This window comes from Tetrao urogallus (genome assembly GCF_951394365.1).
Source record: "Tetrao urogallus genome assembly, chromosome: 9".
NCBI lineage: Eukaryota > Metazoa > Chordata > Aves > Galliformes > Phasianidae > Tetrao > Tetrao urogallus.
The window spans coordinates 4832374-4852444 of NC_136822.1; the positions used below are offsets into that span (position 1 = coordinate 4832374).

Genomic DNA, 20071 nt, shown 5'->3' on the forward strand with positions numbered 1-20071 from the left:
GAATGGTAATTCTCCTCCTGTAGTATACCTTCTACCCCAGCCTCACAACAGTGCCAGCATGAAACTGCTCAGACAGGAGAAAAGCACCCATTTCCAGCATCCCACTTCTTGGCCATCCCTTCCACTCAAAACCTGCTCCTGAAACAGATCCCCATCCTGTGGGGTGGAAGAGGCTGTATCCGCTCCAAGGCCATCTGTGACTGCTGCATAAATTTAAGCCCAGCAAAACATCTCAGTAAAGAGAAAAGAGAACAGAATCAACTGCGAGGCCACGACAGACCCACGGCTTTAGAGTTGCACAAGCAGGAGAGGGAGTAAAGAAAGTAAGACAGATTACCAAGTCTAAAAAGAGGGCTGAGAGCATGTGTGTGCAAGCAAAGCCATGGAAGGTTACAGCTGGACAGGGGCTTCATGATTTTTTGCAGATAACAGTTTCAACCACAAAAGTGTTTTCAAAGTGACGAATACGGTGGCAGTCCCCAGCCTCACGTCGACTGATACCTGCAAGGGATTAAAAGAGAGAAAGACAAGGACAAAATTCAGCCAGCGTTCATTTATAAGAGCTGCATCAAGTCAGGGAAGGAAAACAGAAGGGATGCAATTGCTGAATGCTGAGATGCAGGAACAACACAGCCCATATAGAACATGACATAATTTCATCTTAGGAAGAACAGCACCACTGCCCGGCCCTGGTCCTGCAGTAAGCATGAGCTGGGGAGCTACAGGGGAGCAGCTGGTTCAGCTGACAGCACCTCAGTGTTATCTCTGAGACCAGAAATCCTCACAAAACCAGCAGAAACTATAGGCTGGTACAGAGCCAATGTGGGCTTAAAATCATCACCTGCTGGCTGTTTGAATCAGCACACGCATTGATACTGCCAAAGCCTCAGCCTCTCCGGAGAGCAACAGCTGTTCCCCGTGTCTCTGTGCTGCAGGAGCTCATCTCTGGGCAGCAGCACCAGGCAGATACGGCCTGGCTGTGCCCTGCTGACAAACAGGACCATGCCAGGGCTGCAGCTCTGCACAGGGCTATGGGGGCTGCTCTGGGAAAGCAGCACAAACAGCCCTGTACAGCTTCCAGACACCCTCAGCACCACGCATCTCATCCAGGGAGCCAAACCAAGAATAGGCTCATGTTTCAGATAAGGCTTGAAAATAAACAGATAACTTGCTGAAACAGATTAATGTTATTATTGTTGCAGCAACATTAGCATTTGTGTATAAAATACATACTGTTTTTTTTTCATGAAATCAGTTTAAGGTAGTCTAATCTTCTCTCCTCAAAACTGTTTTCGTATTATTAGGAACTTAATTTAAGGCAATTTAATCTGATCTGAATAGCTGCCACTGTCCGCATTAAGGAAATTTTCTGAACAATTCCCAATAGCCCAGCTATTAGTTCAGCCCTGGGAGTCCATGTGCAATGAACTGCAGGCTCCTGCAAGTATTTGTATTAATGTTTCTATTAGCCCAACAGGTGCGACAACAGAAACACTGGCAGCAGCCAGCACCCATTTGCAGTGATGTTCGGGGTTCAGCTGAATGAGGCGGGAAACACCTCCAGAGCTCTGTGTGATTCCACCTGCAGGGAACCCCCCCTTCTTACTCCCCACCTCGCCCTGAGGCTGTTACAGCAGAAATAAGGGCTGGGATGCAGGGGCAGCTGAGCACTGCAAGGCTCTTACGTCTCCTGGTGCTCCTCCGCTTCAGCCTGTAGGTCTCCTTGCCGCTGCACAGGCGGTAGATGAAGGAGCCGAGCTGCTCCATGTCGCTGACGTGCTCAGTGGCAATCATCTCCTCCTGGATGATGTATGTCTGAGGCAGGTACGTTCCTTTCTGAAATGACAGTTCCCACCAAAATAAGGCATGACCAGTGCGGTGATCTCTTATTAAGGAGAGGTGCTGCTAGGAGAGAGCCACCGGGGACTGGAAAAAATGGGAGAGAGGAAATGGAGGAACTGGGAGTATCCCGGGGATGGAGGCCACTGCTCCTGCCGCAGGAAGCTGCTCAGCAGTGAGGAATCCAGCTTGGAGGTGCCTGAAGGCTACCTGGGTGATGAGCAGCCATGCTACAAGCACAGTTTGGATTGGAGGCACTTCTAACCAGACTGGATGCTTACTAGGCCACGAAGCAGAGCTTCATTTCTGGTGCCTTTTGCCTAAGGTACGTCAAAGAAATAAAAGAATCGGCAGATCCTGCAAGAGGGAGCAATATGAGACGAAAAGGCAAGCAACAGCAGCAGTTTCAAACTTCACCTCTTCAATTTCCACCACAGGACTGGTTATCGCCACAGAGATGTACCTGGAAACACACTGCATTAAGTCAGCTCCGTGCTGCTGGGCTGGCGGAGCCTCTCGGATCGATACAGCTCTCTTTTAATGGTGCAGCACAAGACTATTAGTAGAAGCCTGTATTACCCTGTATTACACTGACACAACTGTTCTGCAAGAAATTCAATTACTGATTCTCAGTGGGGGAGCACAGGAGAGGGCACACGATATGTGCAGTTACGGGCATGAGTCCTCATGTTAACACAGGGGACTGGGCTCAGGATCTGGCACAGCCTTGGAATGGCTTACAGGCACACACACAGGCAATCCAGTCCTTTCATTGTTTTAAACTTAAATAGCTGTGGGAGCTGAGATAATCAGGATTTCTTGCTCCTCCATCATGGGACTGCACAACAAACGATACCATCAATTCTCTGCCAACAGTTTTAAGAAAACTAGAGCTTCCAGCATCTCCACTGGGAAATTAATCGGGTTCTACAAAAGACGTGGATCATCCATCATTTAACCGGGTCATCTCCAGCTTCCTGCGACTGCACGCTGGGAGCATCCTTCCATCCTTTACTCTCAGGTACTCATGCAGCTCTGTTCACTGAACCGTCACACAAAGCCAGACATAAATTTGCAAGAAGCAGCATAGCTGCCCTTTGCAGGCAAAGCACTCAGACAGAGAGGCCCGGTAAGGCATACAGCAGGCTGAGATCTGGGCTGGGCACAGCCATACGTAAAGGCTGCAGAGACCACGAGCAGGCAGCAGGCTGAAGAAAGGGCAAAAGCTTCACTGAGTGCCTGTGCCACCAGAAAAAGCAGTTACAATTACTTGCTGCACTGAGGTTTGGCGCTAGAAGTAGGGTTGAAGCCACCGAACACCTTCAAAACTCAACCTGCAGCTGGAAATCAGTCTCATTCATGAGAAACTTGACTGGATTGAGAGGAGAAAAGCAAGGACCAGCAAGGAGTACTTCAGAGAAGGGCACACTTCTGGGCAGCCTGCTCTACTGTCTCATGGTGAGAGACTTCTGTGAGCAGTAAGACCAAGCTAAGCACTCGAAAACGATGTCCCCAAGGTGCACATTAAAACCTGCACAGACAGACTGGGCACTTATCCATCCCAATATTCATGAAGTTATTTAAACTCACGTCTGCTTTGTACGCTCTTTAAAGAATTGAGATCATAATAGTCATAAAACCATCTTAACCGCATTTTTATTCCCCTTTAAATTCCATTTCCGATAAAGTATAATTTTCACTCCCTGTGATTTTATACCTGTTATTTGAAGATGTGACCAGCATCTCCAGTCTGCCAGTGTTTTAATGAGGCTCTGCCGTCAGCCTGCACAATCCTCTCCTTTCCATTTCCCCTGCTGTGGGGACTGGTCGCCTGCCACAGTGCCTGGTTTGGAGTGAGCTGTACGTAAACGTGTGATGTAGCCCAGCAGGGCTCCCAGCACAGCAACCAGATGGTCGCAGTGGATGAGATTGCAAGGAGTGCTGGGAAACAAGCTGGGAGATTGACAAGGACCAGAGGTCGGGCATCTCTCAGGGCACAACCTGTCACCTCTCAGCTTAACCCCACAAAGTTCATCACATTGCAGGGAATTATATTGGGTTTTTTTTGCTTTTAAAAAGGCCCTTATGGAAGAGAGTAAGAAAGCCAGACTAAATGCTTTGCTTCACCTTCTGCAGCCTTAAAAATCCTGTTTTTTTTTTTCCTGCTGTTAAGATTTAATAGTGCTCTATTTTAAGGTTGTTTTCAGTCACTGCAATACATCAGCATGAGCCTCTGAACTGAACAAAACTGCCAGTACTAAACCCAATTAATGCCTGTTGTGAGCAAAACTGCATTAGATCAAAAGCTGCATTTCAGCCCTCAGCATGGCAGGGGGAGCAGCCCCAGATCACACCCCAAAGAGGTAAAAGCAGAGGGCCCAGTACTCCCCATGGGGCACTGACAGCTCTGCAAAAGTAAAATGCAGCAGCAAGAGCAAAAGGAAGGCTTTTTTTTTTCCCCCGTTGGTTCCCAACTCTCAGTAAACACCTGGGGAAAGGGATCCACTGCTTTTCTGTGCCGCCCCGGTCAGGTTCATCTGTCATGTCTGCATTACTGTGCTGCCTGCAAAGTGATTGTTCCAGCTGCAACCCACAAAGGCTTTGCTATCCACGAAAACTCAGCTCTGTCAGGTCCAAGGCTCGCTTTTACAGACACCATTTTCTGTTTCTGCTTCCCAAGAGCCCAGAAAAGCATACAAAATAAAGCAGGACTGCAGCCGTACCTTCACATTAACCAGCAGCTCCCAGAGGTTGCGTGGAGGCATCACGATAGTGGTGTTCAGCTCAATGACGTAGCATTTATCCAGCGTTATGTCATGATAAGCTGTTAGACCCTGTGTTCCAAGCAGAGAAATTAACAAATTGAGCCCTTCTCAATGAAATATGGCTGTAAACGTGGGTGAAAGGAGGCCGAGCAGGGCAGGAAAGAAGTACTGTTCAGCAAACCAGAAGCACTGCAGACTGAAGCAACCTCAGTCCACCCTAAGGAACACACAAGGAGCAGGTTGGAAAAGCTCAGACATGGCCCTGAGAGGGAAGACATCTCAAAAATGAGATCATTGTGCAGATATGGGACAACAGCAACAGTGCTATGCTCACAAAGAACCCAAGAGCCCCTTACTCGCTGGAAATCATGGATGATATCCGCAGGGTCGCTCCCTCCAAACTGGGGCACCGGGACATTGATTTGCTCGTAGTTGTCCTCGATGTAAATCTTGACATCTTCGTGCAGTTCCAGCTGCCCCTTGAACGGCGAATACAGCGAGTCTTCATAAAGGACGCCGCAGTGAAACACGCTCTCGCGGGGAAGCTGTGGGAATGAGATTCAGCTAGAGGCACAACACGCATACATCCCACACCCCATTAACAACTACAGCCAACACAGGAGAAACTGGGTAAAAATACCCTTTTTGAACAGGCGTTTGGCACATATGTCAAGCTCAGCCTGTTGGCTAGAGGATGCTCTTGACGAAGGCAGTTCAAAACACCCCTGTGAAACAACCCCTCCTCCCTTCCTGCTGGTCAGATCCAAGGGAAACAAAGGATGCCCCGTGGGATTTCACAGAGGGTCAGCAGAAAGGTAAACTGTCTGTGGGTTCTTATGTTTTGTAGCTGGGCTGTTCCACAGACATAGCTTACAGTACTTGGTTTTTCTCCATAAGGCATACAGGATTGGAGCAAGCAAAGCATCACTTCTAAAGGTACTCATAGCTTGCATGTGGCAGATGCAGCAGAACAAAAACAGGAGCCGCTGCTCTCCTGCAGTCCAGAGGCACGAAGTTGTTTGCACCAAAATCCCTGTACCTGGGCCCACTGGATTACCACCAGTGTGTGGGAGAGCTGAGCAGCCCTACAGTTGTCATGGGATTTCCAGATCAGATGTATGAGAGCACAAGTAATAAATAATTGATGCACCCGAAAACAAGGACTGCAAATTAATTTGACTGCATAAGCATGTACGGAGCAATGAGAGTATAAAAAGACACTGCTGAGTGGATAAGTGCTGGCTGAACAGCAGAACGAGGTATTCAGTGCAAATTGATGACTGAAGTTTCTTGGCTAAGCACTCAGCAAGCCACAGAGCACAGCAATTTCCTCCTTAAAATGGGGCTGTGTTGTGTCTCCCTCCCCAAGCTTTGACCCAATGCTGCTTAAATCCACAGTGCTGCCATCCCAGTGCATTCACCAGGCTGAGCTCTGCAAAGCCTACATGGAAGAAAAGGTGCTGAATTTAACAGAGGATGTAGGCCCATCTGTCATTTCATCTCCAGCTTGCTTTGCTTGCTTTATTAATAGCAGCATCTATTTTTGTTGTGCTCACAGAGTTTCTCTGCGCTACAGCCTAAAAAACCCATAGCAAAATGCTGCTTTGCCTTGCCTGTACCCCCTGCTCTCTTCAGGGCTTGCTCAAGCCCTGCAACCAGCCAAGCTTTGAAAACTGGTTGACCACTGACAGCGGTAACATTGGGTTTACAAGGCTGAACTTGTGGGTCATATTTTCAAAGAGTTAAAAAAAGAAAACAAACACAAAACAAAACATGAGAGGGGAAGAGGAGGATGTCTGAAAGACCCTCCCTGACGGTCAGGATAGAGGCAAACCTGAGCCCAGCACTTCAGACATGCCCCATTTGCATGGCCCACAGTTACCAGCTCCCAAATCCCCACTGTGCAAAGCAACAAGCAGGAGCACAAATCAAAGGCTCGATGATGCAGTTTGCTTTGCTGCTCCAGATTGAGGAGCCAACCGTCCTTCCCAGCTGACCCATACCTGCGTGATGAAGAAGTATCTGTAGACATACATTGATGCAAAGACCAAGCCAAGGAGCAGCACGAGGAGACCCATGGTCAGGTAGCACACCCCGCTGAGCGATGACCTGCGGCCCTGCACCACGGGAGCCTGCTCCTCCTGTGAGGCAAGAGCGAGAGCATCAGCCAGCTGCTGCCAAAGGGACCAGAAAATCAACAATATATCATTTAAAGGTTACACACGAGCTCGGGGCGTGAGACTGAAGAATAGAGGCATGATCCTGCAACCTGACTTCACATCTGGATGCATTTTGGCCAGGGTGAAACCCCAAGGCTCCCAACCAGCTTTGTGGAGCTGCAGTTGCAGCACACTTCCAGCAGAAATTAATCTGTATGCATTTCCCCTTCGTCCCAGCTTTGGAGGACCTGCAGCACACTGCCAGCTCCCTATGCTGAAGGATTGGCATTTAATCAACTTGTTGCCACTCCTCCAGCAAACATAGCAAGCTGAAAAACAAAGCATTTGAAGTTCATCTCCTCTCTCCCCTTCCCCTCCTCCTACAGATGAGGGGTGGCAATGGTGACAAGCCACAAAGAAAAGAAAATCGCAATTCTGCACAAGTTAAAGGTTCTCTGACACGAACAGCTCCGATGAGAGTCATGCTGTATGTCAAGTGTTCCATGAGACACATTTCCTCAGGTACCTGTCATCGCAGAAGCAGTGCAGCCATTGGGGGTGGAAATGAACACAAAGCTCTGCTGCTGCTGACACCGAGGAACGGCTGGAAAAAGGGTTAACGCTCCGCAAGCAAATGTCATCCTAAAGGTGCTGGGCTCCTGTGCTGGTAACACACCACCCAAGCTCTGCATTTGGGAGGAGGTGGGGAAGATGCTCAGTGCTTTGCCCTTGGGGAAGCTGTGATACACCAGGAAAAGATAGAAAAATAACACTGCAAAGCCTAACAGAGGAAGGAAAAGCTCAACAGCCACTTCTCCAATGGAGTGGCAATGAAGGAGGTGAGGTTAACAATGGTGTTGGGCAGGAACAATTAACTCCAGCCCTGTGGTATATTGTGTACAAACCAGCAGCTCAAACCTTCACCGAGATGCAGATCTCCTCTTCCTTCCACACCTGAAGGCCACCAACCCTTGTCACTAGGAACAAACCGCAATTTAGAAACTACCCCTGTGTAACCTGTGGCAAAGGCACGGCTTGCTCTTTCTCACTATAGAAGGCATCCATGTCTCAAGGAGAGCCCCTGCTCACCCGGTGTTGTGCTGCAGGCACTTCATCCCACCGGGCGAAGCAGAGGCAGCTCCAGCACAACCTGGATCCCTAGATGAGCTGAGTCAGCTCCAATGTGCAGGCACGATCCCTTTGCAGATGCTCTACCCAGCGCCTGGCAGCAGGCAAGGGTGTGGAGTATAAAAAGGAACTCCTTTTCTTGGATAGCACAGGATATTCCTTATGCTTCAGCACCATGCCTGCTCACAGGGAGGGCGCAGGAACAGAGCGCGGGCGGAGGTACCCAGCTGGGAGGAGAAGAAGTTATGCTACAGAGCGTCTGGTAGAGGAGTCTTCAAATCAGCCTGGGGGGTAAAAAAGCCCTAATTCAGTCTGGGGATTTTCTTCAGAATTTCCAAGCTTTCTGAGGACACGGTGAAGGGAAACTGCTCTGCTGCAGAGATGGGGTTGGGAAGGGTCTGAGCCACCAGGCCAGCAGTGGTTCCAGCACTCTGTGCTCAGAGAAGGAGAGAGCCCATGAGCAAAGGCTGCCAGCTGCCTTTGGCTCCCCAGTGCCAGCAGTTGGCTTGCAGCACACCTTGCTCTTCCCCAGCCTGCATGCAGACCTCGCATCCACACCAGCAACTTTCTTAAAGCAAGGTCAGTGCAGACTCCCCCCGGGACTGTTGTGTCTTTTTGAAGAACTTACCCTTTAAAAATACATATACAGAAGTCCTTGGCAGGTCCTTGGCCGTTGGAAACACACCCCAGTGCGAGCTGCTAGCCATAACCCAATGAGCTGCCATCTTTCAGATGTCTTATCAGCACAGTCTAACCTTATGAAAAATAGATCTTCGCTTCAATCTCTCTTCCTGACCGGCGTCTTGCTGGAGATGACAAAGTGTGGAAATGAAAGGTGCTGTGTCCTGCCTCGCTCCCCATGACTCACAGCACTCCTCAGCAAAGCCAGGCTCAGCGCGTGCCCTTTTCCTGCTTCTTCAGCTTTTGAAGCAGCTCTGTCTGCCTCCCTTCGTCAGCTGCTGCCAGGAGATCAAAACAGCACAGCGGCTCCTCCAGGAACACAGCTCAGGGCAGGCAGCTCCTCAGAGCTTATCAGTTTTCTCTACTCCATTTCCTTCTGAATGACATCTAATTACACAGGTAGAGAAACACCGCAGCCATCGCTTCGCTCAAAGTCTTCTCTCCTCCAGCTGCTCTGAGATTTGAGATATTCTCCCTCCATATTTATGTAACTTGCTATGGGTGCATAAGCACATACATCCTTAACAATAATGTAATATCCAGCTACAGCCAGATCTGCTCATGCACATCTTGCTGATTAAAAGATGCATTTGTTGAGCTCTCCATCAACCATTTTTCCTGCGTTTATGAAACACAAAGGTTTCAAATCTTTCATTTTAGACATCACAGGGCCTATGAGCAGGGGGCACAGCTTGGAAAGTGCCTAAGTGCACAGCTCCAACGGCATAGGAGCTTGGGGCCACTAAAAATAGATGCGATTTTGATGACTGACAAGTAAGGAGAGAAATGATACAGAGTAAATACTCAAAGGGATGCAGTTTTGAGAGCAGCTCTAGCTGAAAGGCAGTAAAACACATCAGCCATCTCCAGGAGGTGCTTGTTGTCTGCGCTCTTGATGTGAAGGATGCACCGATGCAATTACAGCCACTGCCACAGGCAGCCCTGCCTTCCTCTCCTAAGGAAGCAGGATCAAAATGTAAGAAACTCACATCAGAAAACCTAATTGATCTTGCTGCATACTTACTTTTGGCAACCAAAAGCAAAGATGGGAAAGGGAGAATAATTTCAAGGCCTATATCTTGAGCACAGGAAGTGCCATATTGCTTGTAAAAATCAAATACTGCTTTACAGAACATGAAGACCTGAAGCAACAAAAGACCCAGATTGGATGGGACCATGGGCAGCCTGATCTGGTATTAAATGGGGAGGTTGGTGGCACTGCATGTGGCAGGGGGGTTGGAGATTCATGATCCTTGAGGTCCCTTCCAACCCTGGCCATTCTGTGATTCTGTAAACAATACCCCCATTGACTTCACCTGCAAAAAAGCACAGTTGGCAGCTGGTCACCATGGTGCTGACAAAGGGCTGTAGGCTGGTACTGAGCAAGCCCTGCTGGACTTGGCTTTGAGCACCTCCAAGCGAATCCCACCAAAGCCACCACCCTGGGGCAGGACAGGGCGGCCCTTCCAGACTGATGAGCATTCCTATGACTTTAGATCAGGAAAGAAAATCATGTGTGCATGCACGCATATATATACACGCACATACATATATATATGGCACATGGTTTCCAAGGCAACAGAAGTTGTGTGCCATACTTGAGCGGTGCTCATGCAGGGCCACGGAGCAGCACTTCCACAGGGAGAACAGCCGATGGCTTTTGGACTCAGAGATGCCTGGGAGCCAAAAAGGAGGGCTGTAATTAAGAGACTATCACAGCTGAAGGCAAAAGGTTGCCATAAATGAATCTAATCGCATCTTTAAGCGACAGGGCCACACGTGACTAGGAACAAAGCCACCTGCCTCGGGAGTCGCTTTGCAGCACTGCGAATTAGAATATCAAAAACAACCGCCGGCTAATTAAAAACCACAGCTTTGTTGCTACCTGACAAAGCCAGCAGGATGTTAGAAAAGCAGCCTAGCATATGAGAACTCCTGGGCGCTCGGCGGTCCTCCCTTCCCTCTCCCCAACCAGCAAGAGGGACACAAACCTCCTCTTTCCTCCCTGTCCCATCTCGGTTTTGAAGCTAGGGGCCATTTCTTCTCCCTCTTTGCACAGGGATGAGGAATGCGTTTCTATATATTTTATTTCTCTTGGCAGAGGTGCAACAGCTTCCAGCTGGAGGCTTTCCAGCCTCCCCCTTCTATTTCCTGGGAGTAAAACCACTCAGGGCATTAGCAGAGCCAACCAAGCCTGCTGCAGAAATAAGGCTGTTCTTACAGAGCACATAGCTGGAGGGCTGCGTGTCCCATGGAACAGACAGGAACAGAAATACGTTAAGCTGCACAGTTGCTCCAATATAAAATACACTGCCCAGTGATTACCTCTTCTTCCTGCAGCAGCATAGGAAAACCCTGTCAGAGTCAGCCCTGCTTGAAAATTCACCGCAAAGAGACAGTATGTAGTTTAGCAAACAGCAAAAGAGAGGAGACTCTTCTCTGTTTTACTGTTCTATGTGAGTTCAGCATGGGGCCACAGCTGCAGGACAGCTCTGCAAAGCAAATCCAGAGGATGGGTTAAGCAAACAAGCAGAAGCACAGACCCTACCAACTGTCCTCCCTCATAGGCATGTAAATGCCACACGTGACCCAGGAAGAAAACACCAGCTCACAAGTGAAAATGCCTTTTCCCTCCCCCACCACGTTTGTTGGGTTTCTGTGTTTTTCATAGAATCACAGAATGGCCTGGGTTGAAAAGGACCACAATGATCATCTCGTTTCAACCCCCACACCCAGTTTTTCCCATGCCCAAAGCTCCTTCCACACACAGAGCTACAGAGGCCCAGGTCCTCCTGCACCTTCCTCCTATGCTTCTCCAGCAGATTTCAGGTTTCCACATCTGCAGCTCTGCAGTCCACATCTCTGTGGTGAAGGAGAGCCACGCGGTTCCAAATTCAGTCTCATTTGTACTGTATCTGCTAGAATTGGCCATTCCCTCTCAATCTCCCCTTCCAGTTTTAGTCAGATCCCTTGTCATGTTCAGCTGGAATATGAAATATTAATGCCTGGAGTCCAGTGTGAGACCCAGGTCCTGTATCTGACTGGAGCAGACCCCGGAGGAGTCCAGAGGTGTTTTTACCAGTTCAGTTCAGACCATTTCCTCCCTTCCAAGCACCCCCAAGGCAGCATCCCTGCAGCCCACACACCAGAGCAGCCAGGGACAACCAGAGGCACCAGAAGGCACACTGGGGCAGTGAGGAGACTGAGAAACCCCACAGATGGTGGCACCGTGAAGCTCTTCCCCCTGTTTCTTATCATTCACCCCTGGTGAAGCAGAAGACTTTAATGAAACCCGATGAATCACAAATGCACAGAGCGTATATCCCAGAGCCATTAAAGGCACGGCAGATATATGCATTTCCATTCCAGACTCTAAATCTGGAGTTCAATTAAAACTCACTGAATGCTATTATGCATCTGAGAAGATATTTTCCAACGAATACAACAAATGATGCTACTGACTGCACAGCCTCAGACTGCCTTCTGCCTGAGGAAGATGCTGCATCCCCCAGCTTCTGCTAACAACAAGAAGATTCTTTTATAAGCCCTTACCAAGTTGCTATTGCCTCAAAATCACATTAATTTTCTGACTGAAGTTAATTTGTATGTTCTTTTCAATTACCCAAGCTGCACAGCAGATGAACACAAGGCTCATCATGTGCCAGCTTGCTGTCAGGAGCCCTTGCCTACCGCTCTTTGGGACACAGCACTACTGCAGCCATCTTCCACTTGCACATCTCTGCATGTACCAAACACCTGCCAAAATTCACAGTCTGCAGAAGCTGCTGCTGAATCATTTCCCAGCTCTGGCTCCTATCACTGGGATTGAAGTTGCAGGATCAAAGAGAAAAGGAATGCAGAGCATCTAGTTTGCCTGTCACCAATGCAATTTTGCTGCAAGGCAGCTAGAGCGAGAGACACAGACAGGAACTGTTGGCATGGCAAGAGAGCCAGGCTGGAGGTTTTTTGGGCAGCACACCCCTCGGTCCAGATGTGTACCAACTACACCTAGAAAGCCATTACAGAAGAATCCAGCATCACAAATAACCTGAAAAATAGCTTCAGGAATAGGCCACCCACAGGTGGGCATGCTCCCTGACACCCCCCTGTCCCCAGCTCGCCTCCACCCAACTCCTGCTCTCCTGTCACTTAAGCTGTCTCCGTCGCCTGCCCTTCTGCTGGAATAAAGGAATCATTAGAGTCTTCATTTTAAATTCACTTTTTAAAGTTTCTTTGTAGACCTTGTGGACTTCAGAGAACAACACAGTGCTCCCCAGGAGGCAGAAGGCAAAGAACAAAACCCACAGTATTGGGTCAGGCACAGTAGGGATGGGTGGATGGTTGGACCAGGTGATTTCATGGTCTCTTCCAACCTTAGCGATTCTGCGATTCAGTGTTTGCTGCTTAAGCCAATTTCCTCCATCTGTCACAACCTGAATCAGGGTAACTTTGCTTGCAGGGATCTGGCAGTACTCATGATGGAAGCATGCTTCTGCTACCTTTACTTCCCATGTTAATACCATTAACCCTGTTCTCACTCTGCTCATCAGAAGCAGCCAGGTCCTGAGTTTGCACAGCATTGCTCCCATCACGGGGAGTGAGCTGGGGGCAGCACCACAGTCTGGTGTGAGCCCTGCTCCCAGGGCAGGAAGAAGCCTACTGCTGCTTCTCTCCTAATCACTACAAAGACGCAGTCAGCCAGGCTCCCCATTGCAGGTTCTGGGATGGCTTCTATGAGCTGGATTAATATCAGACCGAGCGCTCAGACACTGACAGCGCAGTTAGGAGAGCCGTGAGCATGCCAGCTCGTGACGTGGGAGATCACAGGGGTGACCTCATGAGCTGAGCGACCCTCTGGGGAGCTCCCTGTAGGAGGGAACGCCTTGAGGAGCCGCGGGAACGGAGCAGACCCACAGCTCCCCATAGGGTTTGGGTCAGGGAGATACCGGGGTTCAATAAGTGGTCAGACTGCACACACAGCTCCATGCATTTCAGAATGCAGAAGCACATCTGGCCTCCTGCATCAACCAGGGCTGCCCCAGGCTCCAGCTACAGGGACCCGCTGTCCTCCACCAGCCCTTGCCCAGCCCAACAAATTTGGCTTCTGTGTGTCAACTGGGACTGCAGAACAGCTGAAAGAAGCTATGCGTGCTCTCATCCTTAGCTTTTCATCTTGCCCAACAGCTCTGCTCCTCTCCACGCTAGCCCTGAGCCTTACAAGATGTCACACCCTGAAACCTGACCGCCACTGCCAAACCCCAAACCACGTTCCCCACAGTAACAACCCCGACCAAAGGATGCGCTCGGGTGCTTCGGGTCCACACTGCCAACGGATCACGTAGGAGTGCACGTATAGGACTGCACGTATCCCGCCCCGTCCCTTCCCCACCTCCCCAAACTTCCAACCCTTTGGCACACAGGCCGATATCCGCACATCCCGACGCTTTCAGGGCAGCCCTTCCAGCGGCCGCGAGCTCCGAGCACAGACCGGACCTCACCGAAGTTCGCTTCGCTCGCCGCTCACGAAGCGCCGCAAAGAGGAGGGCGAAGAGCCCCCCCGGGGGTCCCCGGCCCGCAGCCCCCGCCCTCCCCGCACTCACGGCGCCCGCGGGCAGCAGCACGGCGCCCGCCGCCCCATCGCCCCCCGCCGCCTTCTCCTTCTCCTGCTCCGGCTTGAGCGCCGCGGCCGGCTGCTGGACGCCGATCTTCACCATGGCTCCGCGCCGCCGCCGCCGCCGCCGGTACCGCCCCGGGGAGGCGCCGCTCCGCCCGCAGCCCCGCCGCGCTCCCGCCCCGCCGGAGGTCCGCCGTCACCCGGGGGGCGCCGCGTCCGTGCCCGGCCCGAGGAGCGCGCGGAGCGGAGCAAACGAACGCTGACAGCTTTGTGAAGACAAGAAAATGAGAGGGGAAAAAAGGACCAACACGTTGAGGAAACCTTCTCAACCTCCGTAGGCAGTGAGGAAAGCTGCACGCTGCCGGTGGTAAAACACAGCAATACCCTTACGTTGATTTCACCCACTTAAACACGGTATTTATGGATAAAAAAAGTCATTATGAGCGTTCTCTTCCGATCCAGAAGGATTCATTGTGCCACTGAGTGCTTTACATCACGTTACGAACCCAAGCCCTTGATAAACGAGCGCCAAATTTTGTTTGCAAAAGGCACCTTTGGCAACGATTCAGAGTTGACTCACGACCGCACACAGTGCTGACTTGCCATCGTTTGGCGTGTGGGGCTGTGCAGCCCTCCAGCATCCCACTGCGTGGTAACTGCAAGCTTCACCCTGCACTGAATGGATTTCCAAAGCAGCAGCTGACTGCAGGAGCTCAGACAGCACAGCACTCAACCAGCAGGAGCATCACAGCCACGTCCAAACATTTCACACTGACCATGCAAGAGGAGAGGTTCCCAACTGCAGTAATAATGGTCATCCTAAATGGTGGTGTTGGATAGAGCCAGGAAGCACCCAGAACAGGAGCAGAGGGTCAGAAATCCCTGTGCCCCACTCCACACCACCTGCTGCTGGTCCTGCTCTCTGCTATAGCCTGGGCCTGCCCTTGGTCAGGCTGCTCTGGCTCTGCTCTTTCTGGTACATGGCTATCAGTACAAGAAATGCACAGAGCATCCCACTCTCACCACGGAGAAGAGATAGAAATGCAACGAAGTAAAAGCAATGTGAAAGCTCTCAGTACATCTGGATAAGCAGCATAAAAAGCTTGATGCGCAGCTCTTTAGCTTAAAGTCAATAGATGGAGAAAATCAGGTTTTTCTCTTCCCCTTTATGGCCACTTGTGTCTTCCAAATGGAAAGCAGCATTGATCAAACATGCCAGACTGTCATCAGGCTGTGTTGGGGGGCATTCTGCTCACAGCTTACACCAGAAGCATTATTCTCCTTAGGGAAGCCCCAGCTGATGGCCCGCTGCCCTGCATTAATGGAAGCATGCACAAGTGCCCCAGACAACACACCAGTCCAGTGTTTGTGAATAGAACTGGAATACCCCAAACGAAACTGGCAGCACTGGTGGGAAGGCAAATTATTATCCAAACCACAGAATCATAGGGTGGTTTGGGTTGGAAGGGACCTTTCAGATCATCTAGTTCCAAGCCCCCTGCTACAGGCAGGAGCTCCACAGACTTCAGCTGGTCGCTGATGTAGATGGCTGAACCTCCTCCCCTTCTGCCCTGCCTGTTTTTCCTCAAGAATTGATACACGTCTATTCCTAAGCTCCAATCACGAGAGCCACCCCTCCACATCTCAGTGATGCCAATGACATCACAGCCCTGTAGGCACACGCACACCTGCAGCTATTCTTGCTCGTTCCCCATGCTCCATGCATTAGTGTACAGGCAGTTGAGTTGGGCTGCCATCGGGGCTGATTTACCAATTGGAGTTCCCTCATCCTGCACTTTAGGTGCTGCCTTACTGGCCTGTGATCCTCCTCCAGGCCCAGGGCATCCATTACCATCATCAGCCTCAAAGTGGGATGGTTTGAGAATCCCCTCTCCCAGCAACTAATTTAAAGCCTTCCTGATTAAATTGGAAATCCAAAATATATATTAAAAAAATGTATAGGAAGACATCCAAGTGTTTATTAAATGAGTCAAAATCAAAGCCTAAACACTTTAAGCATCTTTATTTACTTAAAGTATTTAGTGACAGTCACAGCCATCTCCTGATTTCAATTACACAGCTGGATAAATGGCTTCCTTTGCAAGCATTACAAAAAAAAAAACCACCCTACTTGTCATATGCCAAGTATGGCTAAAAGAATCCTTCAGTAGGAAATTTGCTCCAGCTGTTGGCCCTTTAGCCTTACAGGATGAGCACTATAATGAACCCAAAGTTTCTCAGCAGTACAGCTTAGCAGTGGTGACTCTCACCTCGCAGTGGAGAACCGACATGGAATTTATAACACTCCTCGGTCAAATCTCCTGTCTTTCCATTGTTAATCAAGCACATTTCACTTTAGAGCTGCCACCTTACTGACTTCATTACAGCCATCTGATATTTTATTAGACCTTGATAACAGAGTCTCCGTTCTCTTGCACGTAATTAAGTTGAATCCCAGGAACAGTTTACTTGACTGATCTTTCATTAAGCATAGCAGCATGACAGTACTTCTAAAGTAATGGATCAGTGGCAATTTTATAAACCTTCATTACAGAAACTGTCTGCTGCCTTGTCTCTTTTCACATTTCAAGAGTTTGCCACTTCATGTAGAAAAAAAAAAATCAAATGATTAAAGAGGGAGCATAAGAAAACTGCCTTAATCCACACTAGGCCAGCCAGACTCTGTCTGTTTCTGGCTGCATCTATTTCAGAATCCAACCCACTGTGCTAATGGTCCATAACTGTATCAGGCTGGGAGAAAATGTGAATTTTGGAGTCATTCTGCTTTCCCACTGCAGTTCCAGTCAGGGATTGTACTGGATAGCATGCTGTAAAAATGAACACAGCTTTCATTTTCCCTTCCTTTGCCACACTGCTAAGATATCAGCTGGGCAGAAAGCACAAAGGTTGGGCTAAAAAAATGAAATAATCACTCTTAAAGGAAGACACCACAAAAGGGGAAGATGCACTGATGGATTTTACTACTCTTTGTACAATCTACTTCTAGTTACCCCAAATAATTGCGAGAGGCAAAGCAATTACCTGCAGCCAGAGGCAGAGAATCAATGCAGCAGTTTCCATGGAAAGTTACAGTGCTCATCTGTAGCCGAGCAGATTCACTGCCATTCGTGGGAGGGCACGCTGCACCCAGCTGGGGATGCACGTCTGCCCCTATCACAGCTCTCACAGATCAAGTCTTTTGTTCCCTCTCTCCTCTTCTTGGAGACAAAACCACTGGTTAGGCAGCAGCAGGACACTGGGCCACCGAGGAAGGTGAAAAGAAATGTATGACCATTATGTACTTCACAATAAGAGGTGAGTAATTTTCTCCTAATAGTAAGAATTATCCTAGATTAATCTCACTCCTGGAAATGGGCAGGCTCCTGGTCCCCCAGATGTACCTCTTTTATAAATTGCAGTCTACAAGAAGTTAATGCTTATCATCCACCAGTCATTATCTAAAAAAAAAAAATAAATAAAAAGTAGGTGCATTTTTAAAAGGATGCACAATTGATTTGACATGAACCACAATAAATCAGCCGTCTGGTGGTGGCCAGAGCCAGGATGCTTGTTAACATTTGGTTCTTTACTGTCCGTCAAAAAAAAATCCTAATAGGTACAAGTGAAAAAAGATGGGGGTTGGGGGTGAGAAAGGAAGAGAAGAGGTGGCATGGCGGCAGCACTCCAGCCTCAAGTCTGAGGAAGCCCAGGAAGCAGGAAGGCTCTATTTCTTACCTTTACATCAGAATGCAAGCGTTAACACAAAGATTGCAAAAGCAATGGAAATGGAGTGCAGAGGAGATGCTGGTTTAAGAGGACAAAAGACGTGAAAGATCTTCAGGAAGTGGAAAAGCACAAGGCAGGGTCTTCTCTTCAAGCAACAAGCTGAACCAAAGCATGCTTCTGCCAGGGACCTGCGAGCAAAGAGAGCAGAAAGGAGTCCTGGGAGGCTGACTGACCCCCACAGCATATGGACCAATATCACAAAGCCAGCAGACCTGTCGGATCCGACAGGTGGGCAAGTGCTCCTTTGTGAGGAGCTCAGCCATGTAGCAGCCACCAGACATCACACAGTCACTTGGTACGGATGCAGTGTAACACCAGACCTGGATGCAGGCAGCGAAGCACCACTGACTCCAGTTCCTATGGTGTCAGGTGCCTGCTCCAAGCAAATGTGCCTGCAACGACAGTCCCAAGTGCAACACATTTTAGTCAGCTATAGAAGGGCTGGGTACTTTCAAGGTGTGTCAGCAGCCCCCAGCTTTCACCAACTCCTGCCCATGAATCAAGCCAAGTACAACACTGTGAGCAAAAGCCACCCCACCTCAGTATGAGTCTTTGCCACATTGCTTGCCTGCAAACTGCAGCCTCAAAGCCAGCTAGGACAACAGCAGGCAGCTCTCCTCTTGTGACATGAGCTGAGCCACAACTTACCACAAGCCAAAGAAATGCTCCCAGCCCTCCACCGAGCTGACCAGATGCACAGAGCTCAGGTGGAGCTCAGATTGGTTTCACTGAGCATTAGACACGCACAGCGGTCTGATCCAATCGATTCCTGTTCTCTTCTTCTTATCTCTCAGTTTTCTTCTTTCAAGCCAGCAGCCAAATGAGCCAGAGCAGTATCACTATCCTCTGTTTCCACTGCAGGGCTTGCTAGGAGTGAGTGAGCGTGCTCAGCCTGGGTAAAACAACACACTGAAGAGAATGGAGCATGACACTGAACATCACCACCAGTCCTCCAGAAGACAGCAGGCAGGGAAGGAGGCAAGAAGAGGAGGTCTCTCTCCGGGATCTTGGCTGCTGAAGGCTCAGAGATAAATGCTGGGGTGTTTTGTGACAGCCATGTCCTCTGAAATGACTCTGCTCTGTCTCTTCAAGTAGCAGATCATGATGAACATCTCAGGGCTTTATGTTACATGCTTGGAAAATTACCATTATCTTAAATCCAAGAGGGATGAAGTATCACAGAACACTGGAATGCTATCAATAATCCTTAGGAGATGGAAATTTCAATATTGACAGTCTGGAGTACTGAGCAAGAAAGAGCCAGAATCTCCTTTCATACCTGTTTGCCTCTTGTGTATTTACTTAAATTTGTGCCCAGTGCAGGGTCATTGCCCAAAGCACAGCAGACACCCTTGTATTTATATATACTTTTTTTTTTTTTTTACCCTGATTCCTTAGTTTTTTTTAAAATACTTCTTGGTTTCTTGCCTTTGAACCCAGTACTGAAAATACACATCAGAAGCAGCAGCAAAACAAAGCATCAAACCCACGGCCAGCATGTCAGACAAACACGCAGACAAAAATGTCACACTGAGAATCCATGCCAAACAACCACTTGGACATGCTCTGTTTGGCCTTTTTCATGTGCAAAACTGCCAGTACCTTGTTTGTCATACCCAAAGCCACTGCAAAATGGATCACACAGGAAGAATCTGGCACTCCTCCTAGCAACACACAGACAGAGCCTGAAGATAATTAGTACTTAAAAAATCTCTGTATTGCATGGCTGACAAAAAGTTTTCATTGCAAGAGACAGGAATGCTTCTATTTATGGCATCAGCACCTATTACACAAATTCAGGCTCAGAGTTGGCAATAGGCAGAAATTGATCTAGCCTGTGCTATGGAAGTATCCTCTTCTGCAGCACCAACAAAAAGCCAAAGCAAGCAGATCCAACCACAAATAACTGAAATGTTTCTACTCAGAAGGCCCCAGGGAGGAAAGAACAAAACAAATTCAAGAGGACCTGCACCAAAAACAGTGTTCCTTCAAACCATGAGCTGCCTGGTAGGCATCTGCCCATGAGTTACCTCACCTTCCCCCTATGAGAAGAAAATTACCAAGAAGAAAAAGGTTACCAAACTTTATTTTTGGTTTTA

At 49.0% G+C, this 20071-nt stretch overlaps 1 protein-coding gene across 1 annotated transcript; it reads right to left on the bottom strand.

The window, feature by feature from the left end:
- Positions 1–409: 409 nt before the first annotated feature.
- Positions 410–14286, bottom strand: ITM2C (integral membrane protein 2C; the record flags this gene model as incomplete). The annotated part of the gene is made up of 6 exons (XM_079539794.1): positions 410–501; positions 1686–1836; positions 4563–4673; positions 4961–5149; positions 6608–6745; positions 14173–14286. The coding sequence occupies 6 exons, from the start codon at positions 14284–14286 to the stop codon at positions 410–412; spliced, it is 795 nt and encodes a 264-aa protein (XP_079395920.1).
- Positions 14287–20071: the final 5785 nt, after the last annotated feature.